General features: G+C 49.1%; 1 protein-coding gene across 3 annotated transcripts; it reads right to left on the bottom strand.

Moving 5' to 3' along the window:
- Window positions 1–577: 577 nt before the first annotated feature.
- AK2 (adenylate kinase 2) lies at window positions 578–9,633 on the bottom strand. 3 transcript variants are annotated; one of them, XM_005302140.5, is made up of 7 exons: window positions 9,407–9,633; window positions 7,407–7,532; window positions 4,793–4,903; window positions 4,550–4,644; window positions 3,741–3,813; window positions 3,338–3,533; window positions 578–1,380 (listed from the first exon to the last, which is right to left on the bottom strand). In XM_005302140.5, exons 1-7 carry the CDS (start codon window positions 9,506–9,508, stop codon window positions 1,373–1,375), a joined length of 711 nt encoding a protein of 236 aa, XP_005302197.1. In that variant the 5' UTR covers window positions 9,509–9,633; the 3' UTR covers window positions 578–1,372. The 3 variants fall into 3 exon arrangements, with proteins under 3 accessions (XP_005302197.1, XP_005302196.1, XP_005302195.1); XM_005302139.5 differs by having other exon boundaries at window positions 578–1,375; window positions 9,407–9,611; XM_005302138.5 differs by lacking the exon at window positions 578–1,380 and having other exon boundaries at window positions 3,163–3,533; window positions 9,407–9,565.
- Window positions 9,634–17,330: the final 7,697 nt, after the last annotated feature.

Here is a 17,330-nt window from a genome sequence, read left to right as displayed (position 1 = left end):
TCCACAAGGTCTCAGCCCTGAACAGGTTGGGTTCTATGTTGCAGAAGAGCCACATTGCTGGAAGGGGAGCGTGCAGGGTAGTAAGTACGAAGGTGATGGTCACGGGCTACAGTGCAGAACTGCTACACTCGAACGCAGTAAAACTAGACATGTAGTCTTGGTGGGAGTGGGGAAAGAATATAGGACCACATTAAAGGCACACATCACAGATGGAAATAGAGAGCTATTAAAACTTTCAGATGTCAGCTCTGAAAACACACAGAAGATGAGCTCCAGCCAAGACAGGGTCAAAGCTCAAAGGAATTTACCTTTAATTTCTTCATACACAAGAGAAGAAGAGAGAGAACAGGGACAGCACTTGGAACAATCACATCCGTAATAGGGTGTTTGAAATGTATTTAAGAAAGAAAGAAAATGACAGGGTATGTTTGTTAGTTGCACAGAGTGGAGTTCTCTGGCTGGACTTTCTGGTCACCCTCTACGCTCTCACTTCTGGTAGATGTAGTCTACAGTACATATCGCCTCTGCCAGCCTGTTGTGTGTGCAGGTCAAAAAGAGACAAACACAGCTACAGATACAAAATTTAAAGTATGTTTTATTGATTCAGAGACTAGACAAGGCAGCATTTGGTTTGTAAAAAGAGGCAAAAAAATCCAATTCACTGTCGCTTCCAGTCAAGTGGGAGAGGGGTAAAATCCTACAGATTTCCTTCAGCATTTTAGGAAGTTCAGCTTTATCAAGATCAGAAAGATGGAAGGCTTGGGCTTGAGCTCAGGTCCCTGTTGGCATCACACAGGAGCAGAAAGCTCCTCTGACCACCTTTGTCTTGTTTTAGGAAGGCCAAAAAATCCAGGAAACGAGGGAAGTACAATTTAGTCAGCTATTTTCTCCATGACAGAGCTAAGGAGTCATTTCACGTATTCATTTTGGTCCTACAATAGGGGAATTAAGTTTAGGAAGCAGAAAAATTCTACAATGACCTTAGGGGAAAAAAGAAACCATATAGAGCTACCAAGCAATGGCAGTACCGGGAGTCCCCTTGGGAAGCTAGAAATTGCACCAAGTCCAACGCTCATTGCAGGGCAAAGGCTCAGCGGTCTGATCTTTGGCACAGAAATCCATTTTCATACAATACAATGTGTTCTTCCTCCCCAAATACTTGTCTGTTTTTTTTATTAAAGAAGATCAATCTCCTCTTGAACATGATTCTGACGAGAAACAAACCACTCTGCCTTCTCCTTCTTCCCCACCTTTCCTCTGATCAGCCATGACCCCCCCATCCCTCCCAACCCTCCCTTTCTCCCAAGGGGAAGGGATGGAGTGAGGTGATGGAGCATGCAGCCTTTGGTGGTGTCTTGTCTGGCCTATGGAGTCACTGAGCTGAAATAAATGGGAAACAAAAAGAAAAAACAAAACGAACAGATTTAAGGAATACAAACCAAACAGTCATGGTTAACACTAGAATGAGGCTGACATGTAGGACAGATGCAGATCACACATGGGGATGGGATGCGCTGTTTCCCAAATCCAGGTGAGTTAGTGGGAATCTTCCATTAGATTATTGCTAAATGGGCTTCCCTTCTCAACAGATTCAAGTACACTCAAGGGATAGTTTCTGTCATTCTAGGCAAACAATTACACAGTAGTGGCTCCAACAGACACTCCTTTCCATTGCTGTCTAGATCCAGTCTTCTTACATTCCTGAACTAACTGGAAGTTCCTATCTGCTTTTACCAGAGCATCTGTACCCAGCACCCCACTAGCAGCCCAACCACAGAGTCTCTGTTGTGGTGAAGCAAGAGGAAATACCACTGCAAGACAGTGGAAGTTGGGGAAGACCCAAACAGAGCAAGAGAGTCTAAACTTCTGTTTTCCCTCCACGCCCCTTTCCGCACAGTCACATGCTTTCAGAGAGCAGCAGTGACAAGACCGCTTTCAGTTTCTGGGGCTATTTACAGATTTTTGAAAGGGGGAGGGGACAACTGTACTTCACAGGAAAGGATGTGCAGGAGCAGAGTGTGATTAACAGTAAATCATGACCAAAAGGAGAGAAGAATGCCTCCTGGCTGACCCCCAAACTGAATGGGCCAGTCCCTCAGGCAGCTCAGCACACAGACTCCACATCTCCTATACACAATGAGACTACACAGCCTATTACACCAAGTCAGCAAAATACACTGAAGGTTAAAGGACACTCAGCTTCATCTGGGCCAATAAGCATTTATACCAGAAGCTTCCACATACTGTTGAGATTTCCACACAGGACAGAGTTCGTTCCTTTCATACCAGCCTTGTTTTTACTGTGAGGGCAGCATGACCTCTGTCACGTTAAAATCAACATCAGGCAGCACAGGTTTCTGCACGAGCACTTGAGTTTCTCAAGCAAGCCTAAGTGCATTTCCATGATATCATAAGGCAGGTCAGAAGGGCTCAAGGACACTCGAAGCTTTTATCGCACACTCCTTGAAGAATGACTTGTTTGGAAACCTTGAGAAAACTACATGAAGGGCTCGCCACATCGTCTCCCGTGATTGGGGATGAGGAGACAGCGGAATCCATGGAATTTGCCCCCTTTCCAAGGGGGAGTCTCCTATGGCCTTCACTCACCTTCCCCCTTTTGAGTCAAACCCACTAGGATCCAGATTTCCCTCCAAGAAAACTAGGCTGGTTACAGTATTGCTCATACAGTATAAAATAAATAGGACATGTACCACAAGGTAAAGGCTTCTGTTCTGAAATGGTACTAAGCAGCACACACTCCACTCACACATTTTGTATTCATTCCTCCTCCCACACAGACGCTCACTTCCTGCAAGCAGACCGAGCGTTTTATTTTCCGCAGCTGTACGGTGAGGCATGGAAGATGCCACTGACCTGTGTACTGCGAGCTTTTCCCTCCCCCCCAGATCAGCCATGACCTTCAGTACTCCTGCTACTCCCATGCTGGGTCCCAGCCAAACAGATCAAACAGCGGAAAGTGCAGCTGTTTTCCTATTAACTAGGACTCCTTAGAAGAAACCAAACTGTCACTTTTGACCTCACTGGATGTAAACATGTAATTAGCAGCAAACGGCTGGTACATTAGCTCACTGCGCCCCCTACAGGCTATATTCTCTCTCTCTCACACAGGTATACAGAAACATACCAGCATGTTCACATAGGCCAGAAAAATAGACCAGCAACTGCTTGTTTAATGGACACTTTGCACAGCCCCCTCTCTCAGGCGGTCATCCCCCCTCCTTCCGCTCTCTAATGGGCTGTTCCTCTCCCTGACCCCACAGGAGAAGGGAGTGTGCTGCACTAGCGGAGCCCTAAACAAACATAACCAGGTCTTTACATGTGGCTTTCGAGAAGGCTGCCAAGATGCTGGCAAACACCACGTCGGGGGACTGGGAGGCATCTATGGCTGTATGGATCCCTCGTTTGCTGTAGTAGTCTACCAGCGGGGTGGTCTGGGTGTGGTAGGACTTCAGGCGAGTTTTCAAAGCCACTTCGTTATCGTCAGAACGGCGGATCAAGGGCTCCCCGGTGGCCTGAGAAAGGAAGAAGACAGTGAAGAGGCCAAATCTACAGCTTGTTACAGCCCAGCAGAGCCCTCCCCTCCATCAAACTCCTCCTCTAGTCAAATGGAGGTGACAAGATGTGAAGACAGGGCAGTAAAAGCTTGGTTACTGGTCTGACATTGAATTGAAGGTAATTGAAATAAGATCTCAGGAGAAATGTATCAGTAGCTCACATACATCGTCCTTCATGTGCTCTTTAGGGGGATTGAACTCTTCGTGGTAAGAGCGGCCACTTGCTGGGTGGATCAGCCTAAAACCGAAAACAAGCGTCAGCAAAGTACCTCTGTACTCATGATAGGACGACAACCAAACACCAGTCAGCATGAGAAACATCTGCAGCAGCACAGGTGTTTTTCACTCTATCAATAAATTTGCTCGAGTCAATTCAATCAAGCAGCTCTCCAGGGAGCTGAAGAAAAGAAGCTGTGCTGGGGGGTGGGGGTGGAGGAGTATTTTGTCCAGGAGTGAGACAGGAATCTTCTGGAAATCCATATTTTAAATGGCTAAGTGATGTAATGGAGAACTTCTGCTGGATCCAAATGGTCATGGCTGATCCAGGACAAGGATGTTTGGTTGCACTTCATCTTGCAGGGTAATACAATGAAGCAGTGATAACACCAGAGAAGATACAGCATAAGGCATCAACCATTAGCGTTTCACATTTTCCCTTGATGCTTAGTCATATCTCCAACCCCTATCCGTGGCACAGACGGACAGACTTTGTTCAAGGAAGGCCCAGGAAGGGAACAGCAGGGCAGGCTACAGGTCAGTACTGAGGTGACACAGCAGAACCGAGTATATGTGTGGAGCAAAGACTGAAATAGCAAAGGCTGAAGCAGGCCAGGATTGAGGTTCTTTGACACAGCTGGCTCCACCCAGTGGTAAAACTATCCCAGGAACCAAAATTCACTACGTTCTCCCAAACCATTGGGAAAACGATAAGAAAAATGGACTTGCCCTACTTGTGGAGGAAAGAGAATTATTACCGTCCAGTGATCCTCCGGATGAGTAAGGAGTCAGCAATGCTGAATTCAATCACGGAATCTAGCTTCTCTCTTCTCTTCTCCATGAGCTCATCCAGCTGTAATAGAAAACATTCCCCTTAAGTACACAGATACACTGCAACAGAGAGAGTTCCGACATAATCAAGTCTCCTCTAGAGACATGGCTGGGGGTGGGAATGGAGCTGTAACAAGAGCTACTGAGTTAGAGGATTTGAAGTCACGTACCATCTCCGCCTGCTTCACTGTGCGAGGGAAACCATCCAGCAGGAAGCCATTTTTGCAGGGAGGAGCCTGCAGGTTTTTCTCAATCAGTTCCACCACCATCTCATCACTCACCTTAGAAGAAAGTCACAGACAGCTCATTAAAAACAGTAAATAGACCAGATTAGGCCATCGCTGTCCTATCTTAAGCATGATGGGCCATAAGGTGCCCTTACTTACACCCCTACAATTCAACTGACTTCACCGAACATTGTCTTCACACCTGCTAGCCACTGACTATACACATCAGAGCCAGGGATCACAAGTACCTAGTCTGCACCTGCTCCTATGTGCAACAAAACCAATGCAAAAGAGCAATGTTAACCATGGGTATGTGTAATATAATTGAACGCAAAGTATTATTCATACAATGCAAAAGCTGCCCGTTCAAACCCACCCTAGTCGGGAAGCAAAGGTTCTCTTTTGCTAGGTGTGTGTATGTAACATGTAGATAGCAAGACATACATTTAACAGGCTCACTGAGCACAAATACTACATGCCACACAATGTGGGCCAGTGAACAGCATTACGAGCATCTCAACTTGTGCATTCACTGATCGTGGGACAGATTCCACAGACCCTACAGGCAGGAGTCAACCACTAGAACACAGATTAAGGATTATTTTGTTTAATTTGCTTATTAAAAAGGTGCTAAGAAATGCACAATTTCACCGTTTCCCCTGTAGAGATAGACAGGCGCCATTCCTGCGAAGTTACATGCAAGTTTAACTTTAGGCACACGAATAGCCCAGGTAACTTTAACTCACGTGCTTAAAGGTAAGAACACGCATAGGTGCTTGCAGCATCTGGGCTTTACTTGGCTTCCCCATACTCCAACCTGAACATAAAATTGGGATGAAGTTGACTGTGGAAGACACCAATGCAGACTAGTGGCCAAATGTTATTGGTTTAAATCCAAAGTAACTCCCCATTGTCAGGAGTGAAGTTACTCCTGATTTATGCGACTGCAGCCTAGCGGAATCTGGGCCTAGGGTTCCAGGTAGGCTAGGGTATGTCTACACATCAACTAGAAACCCATGGCTGGCCGGTTCCAGCTGACTCAGGCTTTCAGGGCTTGGGCTGCGAGGCGGTTTCAGTGCTGAATAGACTTCTGAGCTCAGGGCTCAGACCCTGCAAGGTGGAAAGATCCCAAAGCTCGAACTTCAGCGAGCACAAAGTCTGTACAGCAATGAAACAGCCCCAAAGCCTGATCCCGAGACAGCTGGCACAGGCCAGCCGCAGGTTTTTCTTTGGTGTATAGATGTACCATTAGAGGAAGGAGCCCTAAAATGGATGATGCAATAGAGGTCGGGTGGTTTGGTTGGAATTTAAAGTTCTTTCCATAATTCTCTGGCTGATGCAACCCTTCATTTAAGAGAAAGCTACATTATTTTTAAAAAGTAAACACATTCCAAGAACGGGCTTTGGGAATTGCTGTACTGCCATCAAACTAAGTTATCTTAAAGCCAGAATATGCTAATACAATATATTGCCAATGCGGTTCAGTGTTCCCAGTACCACGCACATTAAAGATAACTGCCCGTCTTTCTAGATAGTGCTCCTATCTTTCATAACCAGTTGTGATATTGCAGGTTCAATGATGCAATGCAAGCTCCACATGAAGGCTGAAGATAAGCAGTCTGACTGTGCTACCGCAAAGCCTTCTGGAGGAGTTTTCTTAAGAGTACTAAAGCCTGCTATTGGCAAATAGCATAATTCAGTGTAACACATGGGGAAAGAAGAGGAAAGAAGGGGGGGGGGGGGGTCTGAACCTGGGTATATAGTTACGAGTAGACCTCAGCTCCAACTGTTATTTTGAGCAAGTTACTTCACTCCCTGCCTCAGTTTCCCCATTAAGAGCTTTACCCACCTTGACAAAATGCTTTGAAGTCTGTGGCACATTTCGTCCATAGGTACTAAGTATAATCATCTGGGACCCCAAACCAAGCCATTTTCACATGGAAGAGTGTAATGCCCCCTGTAACCATGAGGGTAAATGGTCTTAAGGCCTTACTTTCACCTTACAAATTACAGGTGAACCGCAATTATCCGAAGGACTCGGGAGACGTATGAAATCTTTGGATAACTGGAATCTTCACTCTGCGGGGCTTAGGAGCACCATGTGAACAGGAGGCTTGGGAATGCCGTAGTGCTAACACCTGTTCCTGCAACCTCAGAGACATAACCGCAGTTTGGGGTAACAGAGTGTTTATTAGCCAGAAACTGATTAATCAGGATTTACTCTATGTTCTGTGAAACTAGATAAAGCAAAAGGGAAAGCTAAAAGCTAAGAAAACAGGAATTTTAAGGAGGAAAATGCAGATCTATGCAGGAGAGGGAGAAGCATCTTTACAAGACATCTTTCCTGTGGCATTGGGGGAAGGGGAGGGGAAAAATCACACATTTCCCTTGGAACTTGTTCTTAGTTTTCTGGTCTGGGTTGGTCATTGGTTTCTATATGAAGGACAGCTGTTTGATCACCGCAGGCTTGTATTTTTTTAAAAGGCTTTTTTCAATCCTCTCAATATACCCAGACGATTGGAACTTTCATTAGCCGTACACATCTCACTATACCCACCAGCTTCCCAGCATCCATGGTCTCCTTCAACCTTTTACCCAGCTCCGATCCTGAAGCCACCATGGCCCTCAGCATGTCACCTGTTGCCAGGTGGCAAACGCAGTAGGTTTCAGCAAGTTTAGGAGCCTATGATGGGAGAAAACAGAATAAAACGTGAATTTGGTGTAACTTCCATGAACAGATCCCATTGATTCGCCACAGGTGAAGTTTTTATCACGGGAAGTAATTTCACCTCACAGTGATGGAAGCTATATTAAAAAGTTAAGGGTTAAAATTCAAACAGGGTTTGGTAACGTTGGTACAAAGGAGCTGGTTTTGCAAGGAGAACCAGACAAATTATTTTAACATGGTCTGGGAGCATGCCCCAAGCAGCATGAAGGGCAGTAGCCAAAGGGGCAGATTAACTAGAAATCAGCTGATGCAAGGAGGCAGAGAAATTCTGTTCATTCACATGGGTGAAATAATTTCTCAGGCAACCAAAGAGCTAGGGGGAGTTCTAAGGATTCTTAAAACAACACGGAGCGACTTGTTTGGAGTAAGCAGTTACCACATTGCTGATTGAGACACATCTTCCCTCTATACATACAGCAGGAAGTGTGGTGAGAACACAGCAGGTCAGCTCAACAATGAGACAACTACTTGGTCCTTTTTCCCTGTTAATTTTGCCCTAACAGTCACACTTGGTCCTTCCACAGCAGAGCTACAAGCCATGCAAAGCTTTTAATGTTCCATATTGGTGGGAACCTGCACAATTCTCAAGCAACAGATCTGGAGTCTCAGTGCCTGAAGCCAATTGGGACTGTCAAGAGAAGCGAGGTCTGCAGAGGGGAACAGATTGGGGAAGGGAGTCTATTGGAAGAGGCCAGGGGATAAAGAAAATGGAGAGGTGATGCAGGGAAGGCACCAGGAGAAGTAGAGCTGGCTGGCTGCGTGGAGCTGTCATGTCGGGGGGCTGACGGCTGTGAGCAATGAGGAAGCATGTTTCGAGAGTGGGATTTTGGAGCCAAGAACTCCTGGGTTCTATTTTCAGCTCTCTCCCTGGTGAACTAATTTCCACGCTCTGCACCCCCATCTCCTCCTATACAAGACGCAGAAAATGCTTCTTAATTTACAGGGGTGCACGAGGATAAGCAAAGCTCATAAGCATTTGTAACATACTTTGCAGACAAAGACCAGCTAAATGCTACACATTATTAGAGACCATTGATTGGCTAGAACACATCAGTTACAACCAGAGATTAAGATGTGGGGAGAGTGTACTCTGGGGAGAGAAACAGCTGGGGAGTCAGGACTCCTGGGTTCTAGTCCCCAATCTGGGAGAAGAGCGGAGGAGGGCGGGAGCCAGGACTCCTGGGTTCTATTCCCCACTCTGGGAGAGGAGCAGGCCCCAGGGAAGGAGGACAGGAGCCAGGACTCCTGGGTTCTCTTCCCCGGCCTGGGAGAGGAGCAGGCCCCGGGGGCCGGGAGCCAGGACTCCTGGGTTCTCTTCCCCGGCCTGGGAGAGGAGCAGGCCCCGGGGGCCTGGAAGAGGGGCTGGGGCCAGGACTCCTGGGTTCTCTACCCCGGCCTGGGAGAGGAGCAGGCCCCGGGGACCGAGAAGGGGGGCGAGAGCCAGGACTTCTGGGTTCTATTCCCCAACCTGCGAGAGGGGCAGGCCCCGGGGACCGGGAGCCAGGACTCCTGGGTTCTCTTCCCCGGCCTGGGAGAGGAGCAGGCCCCGGGGGCCGGGAGCCAGGACTCCTGGGTTCTCTTCCCCGGCCTGCGAGAGGAGCAGGCCCCGGGGGCCGGGAGCCAGGACTCCTGGGTTCTCTTCCCCGGCCTGCGAGAGGAGCAGGCCCCGGGCGCCGGGACTCCTGGGTTCTCTGCCGGACTCCACCTGTGACCTTGGCCGCTCCCGACGCAGGGCCCTGCCCGTGCTGTCGGGATCCCCCGGCCCACGTGTCCCGCCCTGGCCCCGAGCAGCGCCCGGGAGCCCGCCGGGCCCGAGCCCGGCCCCTCACCTGGGTGCCTTTGCCCGCCCCGGGCGGCCCCAGCAGCACGGCCCGGAGGCCCCTGCGGAGGCTCCGGCCTTCGCCTTCCCGGCTCTGCACGTTCGGTGCCATCGCTGCTCCCCAGTCCGCCCGGCCCCACACGGCCTCCCTCCGCGAGCCCGCCCACCCAGCACTCCCATTGGGCCGCTGTGGCTTGCCCCGCCCCGCGCCACGTGTGACTGACACACCGAGTAGCCAATCGCAGCTGCACAAGGGCCAGGGTGAAGGATGATTGGGGGGATTTGAAGGGGGTGGGGCTTATCCGCCACAAAGGCTGCTGGCAGGGTTAGAAGGGCGCGGGACGGTGCAGGCTTTGACCTGCCTACTGGTGCCGAGCGCAGCGCCCCCTGCCGCGGGGAGTCTCAGCCGCTGGACACCTTGTCCAGGGAAGTGGCCAGGACTCCTGGGTTCTATTCCCCCATCTGGGAGAGGAGCAGGCCCCTGGGGGGGCGCAGGGCATCCTGCCGGGGGGCGCAGTGCTGGTTACCCGGCATCCGACTGCACCCTGCCCAGACCCTCTCTCTGCACTGCATGAACCAAGTCCCCTGAATAGTTCTTCATCCTTGAAGGTTCTTGTTGCACAACAGAGAGTATACGTGTAAGAAACCCACCCTGGCTAGTGAGGATTTCACAGTTGTCACTGCTGTACCAGCCATGCCATGCTCACTCAGTGCTTCCTGGAGAGAGCTGGGAAATAACTCCCAGTGACCTGTTGCAGAAGCACAGGTGCTGGTCACTGTTGCCTCCTCTAGCTTTTAGCAGTACAGGGTATAAGGCACAACTTTGGGCAATTTCAACACACACACACATTGCACTATATCTTGTCTCAAAAATATATGCTGGGCCTTTGTCGGGAATGCTGGTATGTGATTGAGGAGTAACCAGATAGTGTGAAAAACAATTCAGTGTGCTGAGGGACAATGAGAAGTCTGTTGGATAGTGTCTGTGTGGCCAGTAGGTCGGTCCCCCTCCTTAACTTTCTGTCTGGAGGGCTGCATTAGAAATATAAATGGCACAGGCTGGCATTGGGAATTCCCCAAGAAACGCACACAGGGGAGCTGTTCCCATTCAGAGGACAAGCTGACCCCTGGAATTATCCTTACAGCAAGAACGAGGAGTCCTTGTGGCACCTTAGAGACTAACACATTTATTTGGGCATAAGCTTTTGTGGGCTAGAGCCCACTTCATCAGATGCATGGAGAGGAAAATACAGGAGCAGGTATAAATACATGAAAGGATGGGAGTTGCCTTACCAAGTGTGAAGTCAGTCTAACGAGACAATTCACTTAACAGCAGGATACCAAGGAAAGAAAGATAACTTTTGAAGTGCTAATGTGAGTGGTCCATTTCAGACAGTTAACAAGAAGGTGTGAGTAACAGTAGGGGAAATTAGTATTGGGGAAAATAGGTTTGGGTTTTACAGCAAGGCAGATCGAGAAAAGCACGTGGCCATTGGGTGTCAGTGTGGAATCTCACTCAGTAGCAGCATCTCCAGGACAGAAGGAGGTAAGGTCTGTTTCCAGCCCCTGTTCAACTCTCTTGCCAGCTCTGAGATTCCACTTCTTGCTGCTGCTCCTGAACGAACCTGGACTGGGATAGATCTCTCATGTGTGAAACAAGCAGCCACTTTTCCAGTTAGTAGCTCCCATGCCATCCCCTTCTGCCCTGTCACTCTATTGCTAAGTGTTAATGTAACTAGGAACAAGCCAGCGATCAGGAGTGCCCTACACTTGTCCTTGTGATTGCAACCCTAAACAACACCTCATTACTTCCCCAATACTCATTCCCTGAACCTGTTTGCCTCACACCTTTTACTACTGTAAACTCATTCCTGCTTTAGAGACATGGTTTTATGTGTGGGGCAAAAGAAATACAGTTTTTGTTTCCATATGTGATTCAGATCCTTCATATGCCCACCCTGCAGTGAGAGGGGTGTAAGCTCTTCACTTAGGTCCCAGTCCTGCATGGGCAGACCTCTGTGCCTCCACGAAGCCTCACTGAAATCAATGGGGTTCCAGACGGCCACAAGGGCCATCTGTGTGTATGTTGAGCTTGCAGGATCAGGGCCCTTGAGGGAAAATTATTGAGGGCAATGACCATGTGTGTGCTCGCTATGTGAAGTGACAGCCACACCTGTGGCATTTTAAATACTGTATTTGCGTAACATTTTTCCCTCCGATTTCAACGGTGGGGAAACCAAGGCACAAGAACTTGCCTAAATCAGCGGCAGAGCTGAGATTAGAACCCAAAAGCCCTAAGTCTCAGTCCTGTGCCTGGTCTACTGGACCATAATGCCTCCATTGCCTGTCTCTTTTCCAGAAGATTTCACTGCCTGGTTTTCTTCCTCTGCCCTTTTCCCTGCTCTCACTTTATCTCTGAATCTGTTGATTTCTTCTTTTGATCCCTCTCTTTTGCCTTCTATAACAATAACCCCAGAAGACCACGCGCTTCCAACATTCCTTCCCACCTCCTGTTAGGAACCTTAGCCAAAGCCCTGTGCTTGAGGGTGACTAGCAGTTGGAAGGATGGTACTCCCCGTGTGTACCCTGCTACATTGCACAGCCTTGGATGACCATCTCCCAGCCCTCTCTGGCTCCCCTCTCAGTAACTGAGGGATAATATTAATCCAAATCTTTTGCATCCTTTGGGAAAGCCAGAGCCTTAACTGGATCTGTGTACAGAAGTTGTGACAAAAGGAAACACTGCTGCCATCTTGCAACCTGCTGATTCAATACATTCACTCGGCGGCCTGTACATCCCGTGGACTGGCATGGGAATGGGAGTTACTGATCATTAAGCATGATTCGGGGCTGCCCAAGCTGCTGTCTGGCTCAGGGAATGGAGGCTAAAGTGGGAGGGTTAACAGGCTGTCTCTGATATGCAACTCCCCCAGCATAGGACTTCTGTTCCCATTGGACTCCACAGGAGTTTTGCTACCATCGCCAAAGGGAGCAAGATGGGGCCCTGTGCGAGGAATGTGCTCTGGCTGTAGGCCCAGCTTAGGGAAGGGAAGGGAAATCCTCTTTTTGGTGGACTCACTTCTTGACTGTGCAAAGTCACCCTTAATTGACAGCGATCATTTAAAGAGCAGGCTAGAGGGAACGTGACTAGACCCCTCAGTTTAAAGTCCTGTCTGTGGAAGGATTTGGTTTGCTGGTTTGACTGACCTCAGAACTGCCTGGATGAAGACTTCAAGCTGCTAAGGGATTGGTCCCATCCCTGACTGCACCTCACGTGACCTGCCTCTGTGGAGTCATCAGTAGCCACGGGAACCAGCCTCTGCTGGTGTAAGGGCTGGTCACCCCGTCGAGAGCTGCGTTGCGCAGACTGAAAAGGAATCCTCCCTCCTCTTGCTGTCAGGATGGAAGTGGCTGACTCTGAATCCAGATCTGGCTGCAACCAGAGAGAGAGGGTTGTTTATAGCCACCTTGAACCTTTGGAGCAGCATGAGCTGTCAGGAGGAGAGGATGCCTGTAGAGGCAGCAGTGAGCCCTGGAGGAGAGGGAAAGCAATTTGGAAATTCAGGCCGGGGAGCGTAGAGCCCAGTGTCTCCCTGCAAGCAGAGCTGGCTCCAGGCACCAGCTTACCAAGCAGGTGCTTGGGGCGGCCACTTCGGAGAGGGGCAGCACGTCCAGCTGTTCGGCGGCAATTCGGCGGATGGTCCCTCACTCCTGCTCGGAGCGAAGGACCTGCCGCCGCAGATCGCGATCACGGCTTTTTTTGTTTGTTTGTTTGGCTGCTTGGGGCGGCTAAAACCCTGGAGCCGGCCCTGCCTGCAAGGCCCTGTTCTCCCTAGGCTCACAGCCCAGTCTTTGCAGGATATCATCAGCAAAGAACTCTCTGCTCTCCTCCTGGCATCTGAGGACAAAGTGCTTTACGAATCATAGTAACTCCCCACCTAATAGGGGGAGGTAGGTAACTATAATTAGTCCTTGTGCTCACCTGTCTGTCTGTCTCCACCTGTTCTCTCTTGTATCATGCTTTTTTTATTGTAAACTCTTTGTGGCAGGAGCTGTCTATTTTTGGGTTTGTACAGCACCTAGCACCATGGGGTCCTGGTCCATGAGCAGGGTTCCTAGGCACTAGCACAATACAAATAATACAGACCGGGATTCTAAGGTACAGAGAGGGGAATTGTCATGTGGGGAGTCGGTGGCAGAGCCCTGCTTCCCAGCTTGTGCCTCAATGAAATCAACCTTCCTCTCTGGGTATTGACACCCATGAGCGAACTCTAGGTTAATTCTTAGAGGGCTAGCTTAGGAATGCCTGTGTATCGCAGATACTAGGTATCATCCGATCAGCAGGCAGACCCTAGCAGACCCTAGCGTGCTTCAGAGGAGCGAATACCCATCTGCCCTGAAGTCAAGAGCTACTGTTCTGTTCTTGGAGGTCCTGGCTTTCTGTGACACCCTGGGCTGGAAAGCACCTGGCAGATAAGAAAGCAGCCAAGGAAATTAACAATGACCAGCTGGCTTAGCAGAAACTGGCTCAGAACGGGGAAGGAAAGAGAGCTCTTTCATCTGTGTTCATATGGCCTGTTGCCACCTGGAATATAGCTCTCGGTGTTATTCAGGATTGCATAGGAACTGAGTAACCTGCTGGGTGGGGGTGACAATGCCTCTTTCTAAGCATTTTTCTTCTAATTGGGGCCTGAGCCTTTTCCATGGCCCAGGTAGGTTGTTCTGGCCAAGTTTCTGACACTGAGCCATCTGGCCCTGTCTGGGCTTGAAGGCACCGTTGTCAAATGTCACCGCTTTGCAGTGGGCTCATCTTATCCAGAGCAAACCAGCATGTGATGGAGCAGACGGCTGCTGATTAATTCCCCACATAAGCAGGGCTAATTCAATTAGCTTTCATCTGAAACGTACTGATGAACTGGGTTCCTCCAGAACTAGAAATAACAATGCTCAGGCCCTTATGGTTATCTCTCCAGCGGCATTTCAAGGTCCCGAGGCAGGAGAGAGGAGAACAGACTCGCTGGGAGATAAATGGCCAGCAGGACCTGCTGGTGTTTTCATCTCCACCTCGCTCAGGTGCAGATTCTCCGAGTATCAGGAATGGTTTGAATTTGGAATGATGAGCACATCTGGGTTTCCTGTTAGTCAGAACAAATGGTCCTTCCAATGATAGGTCAGGGAGCATTTAGAACTAGATGAGAGGAAAAGAACTTCAACTAGATAACAAAGTTTGGGTGTCTTAATATGCATCTTAACAACATTTAGTGCAGCATAAACACAAATGAGCCTGTCAGTTCAGGGTAACTGCACCTGTATTCCCCCTTCGCGGTCCACCAAGGGCAGCCCTTCCAGGCTCCAGCTTCGATCTGCCACCTCTCTTGGATAGAGACCCATGTCTCTTTCCCGCCTGACCAGGCTGAACAGTTCTGTGCCTACGCTGTGATATTCCCAGCAAGCCAGACAGTCTAAACAGGCCAATGTCTGAGCTTAGCTTTCTCTTTGAAAGCTATAGACAGCTGTAATTGCCAGCAGACACAGGTTACCACACGGCTCTTTATGAGCAAGTACCTTTATTCTTCCGGTGAAAGCATTACAGAGAAAACATATTTAAAAGAATCTACCCACATGCTAATAAGCTTGTCAGAGACCACCCCCCTCCCACCTCCAACAAGACTCGGGTAGGAGTGAGTCCTTCAAACCACAGCAAGGTTTTTTTCTGTGGTTACAAGTTCATAACAGTCTTAGGCTCTGTCTGCACTACAGACCTTACAGCAGTACCGCTGTGTCGCTGTAACGTCTCCTGCATAGTCGCTCTATCCCGATAGGAGAGAACTCTCCCGCTGGCATAATTAAACCACCCCCAATGAGCACCGGTAGCTGTGTTGGCGAGAAAGTATCTTTGGTCACCCATGCCTAGATTAAGACATAAGCTTTGTATTTAATACAATGGACTCCAAAGATACTTAGGTCACTTCATTAAATAAGATTTTCCAAGGATATTGCCGGAGATTGCTACATCTGTCACAGAGCCTATCCTCCCAACATGCCTGGGAGGTAGAAAAATAGTTTTATCCCCAGTGGGGAAACTGAGGCATAGAGAGGGGAAGTGTCTTGCCTAAGGCCACAGAGTGAGTCAGGGTCAGAACCCCAACTAGAACTTGAGATTCCTTGTCTCTCTAGCCCAGTGGTTCTCAAACTTTTGTCCTGGTGACCCCTTTCACATAGCAAGCCTCTGAGTGCGACCCCCCCCTTATAAATTAAAAACACTTTTTATATATTTAACACTATTATAAATGCTGGAGGCAAAGTGGGGTTTGGGGTGGAGGCTGACAGCTCATGACCCCCCATGTAAGAACCTTGTGACCCCCAGTTTCAGAACCCCTGCTCTAACCTGTGCTAGACCATGGCGGGAAATGGGCTTCTGCTTTCCTTCCTCCTCATCTGGGGATAAACCGCATTCTTGGTTAGAGGGTTTATTATGAAGTGACACAGCCACAAGAACAACCAAACTGTGTCAGACAAATGGTCCATCTCGCCCAGTATCCTTCTTCTGACAGTGGCCAGTGCCAGAGGCTTCAAAGGGAATGAACAGAGCAGGGCAATTTATGAAGTGATCCATCCCTTGTCGTCCAGTCTCAGCTTCTGGCGGTCAGAGGTTTAGGGACACCCAGAACATGGGGTTACATCGCTGACCATCTTGGCTAATAGCCATTAATGGACCTATCCTCCATGGAATTACCTAATTCTTATTAGAACCCAGTTGTACTTCTGGCCTTCATAACATCCTATGGCAATGAGTTCCATAGGTTGACAGTGAGCTGTGAGAAGAAGTACTTCCTTATGTTAGTTTTAAACCTGCTGCCTAATAATTTCATTGGGTGAATTCTGGTACTTATGTTATGTGAAGGGCTAAAGAACACTTCCTTGTTTGCTTTCTCCACACCAGTCATGATTTTATAGACCTCGATGATATCCCCCATTAGTCATCTCCTTTCTAAACCGAACAATCCCAGTCTTTTTAATCTCTCCTCATATGGAAGCTGTTCCATCCCCCTAATCATTTTTGTTGCCCTTCTCTGTACTTTTCCCAATCCCAATCTATATCTTTTGAGATGGGGCGACCGGAACAGCATGAAAACTTGCAATGTACTTCGCAGAAATGAAAAGACTCAGACCCTGCCACAACAAGCTTACAGTTTCAATGAGACCATCTCAGGAATGCCCACAACCGCTGGAAGAAAGGGAGATGATTGCTGAGCCGGTGCTCCCTCCGAGTGCAAATAAACAAGCGGTGGGACACATGTAGGGTGACCAGATGTCCCGATTTTATAGGGACAGTCCCGATTTTTGGGTCTTATATAGGCTCCTATTACCCCCCACCCCCATCCCGATTTTTCACATTTGCTGTCTGGTCACCCTAGACACATGTTCTGGATAAAGCTCGGAGGAACAGATTTTACCTTTGAAAGGTTGGTGACAGCCACGCGGCAGGCGGTGCTAAGAGAGGTCAGTGGCAGGGAGATAGCTGCACCGAGCCGGTGTAGAGAAGGGATGTGGAAGTGGTAGGGAGGGCGCTTTGCAAATAACAAGGATCTGTCTCTCTCCTCTATCCACATCCCTACCACTCATGCTGATTGTTACACTAATGTAGCAGCCCTCGCAGAGACACTTTATACCAGCGCAGACTAAACAGATTACAAAACGCCAACCAGAGCAGGAGCAGAGGAGTCGGGGGTGAGGGAAGGATGGGGGGCAGCCTGTCTAGATAGACTGGCAGGCGCAGAGGAGGCAAGAGAGTGGGGGAGCCTTTCTGGGGGGTTCAGTGAGGAGGATAGCTAGGGCTGCTGGGTGCCCAGTAGCAGCAGTGGAAACAGGGGGTTGGGAATGGGTGGGGAGGGGACTGTGCTGCTCTGTGCCTGGTCTTGGTCCCGCTTGGG

This window comes from Chrysemys picta, chromosome 23 (genome assembly GCF_011386835.1).
Source record: "Chrysemys picta bellii isolate R12L10 chromosome 23, ASM1138683v2, whole genome shotgun sequence".
Classification (NCBI taxonomy): domain Eukaryota; kingdom Metazoa; phylum Chordata; order Testudines; family Emydidae; genus Chrysemys; species Chrysemys picta.
This window is presented reverse-complemented; position numbering and strand designations above follow the sequence as displayed.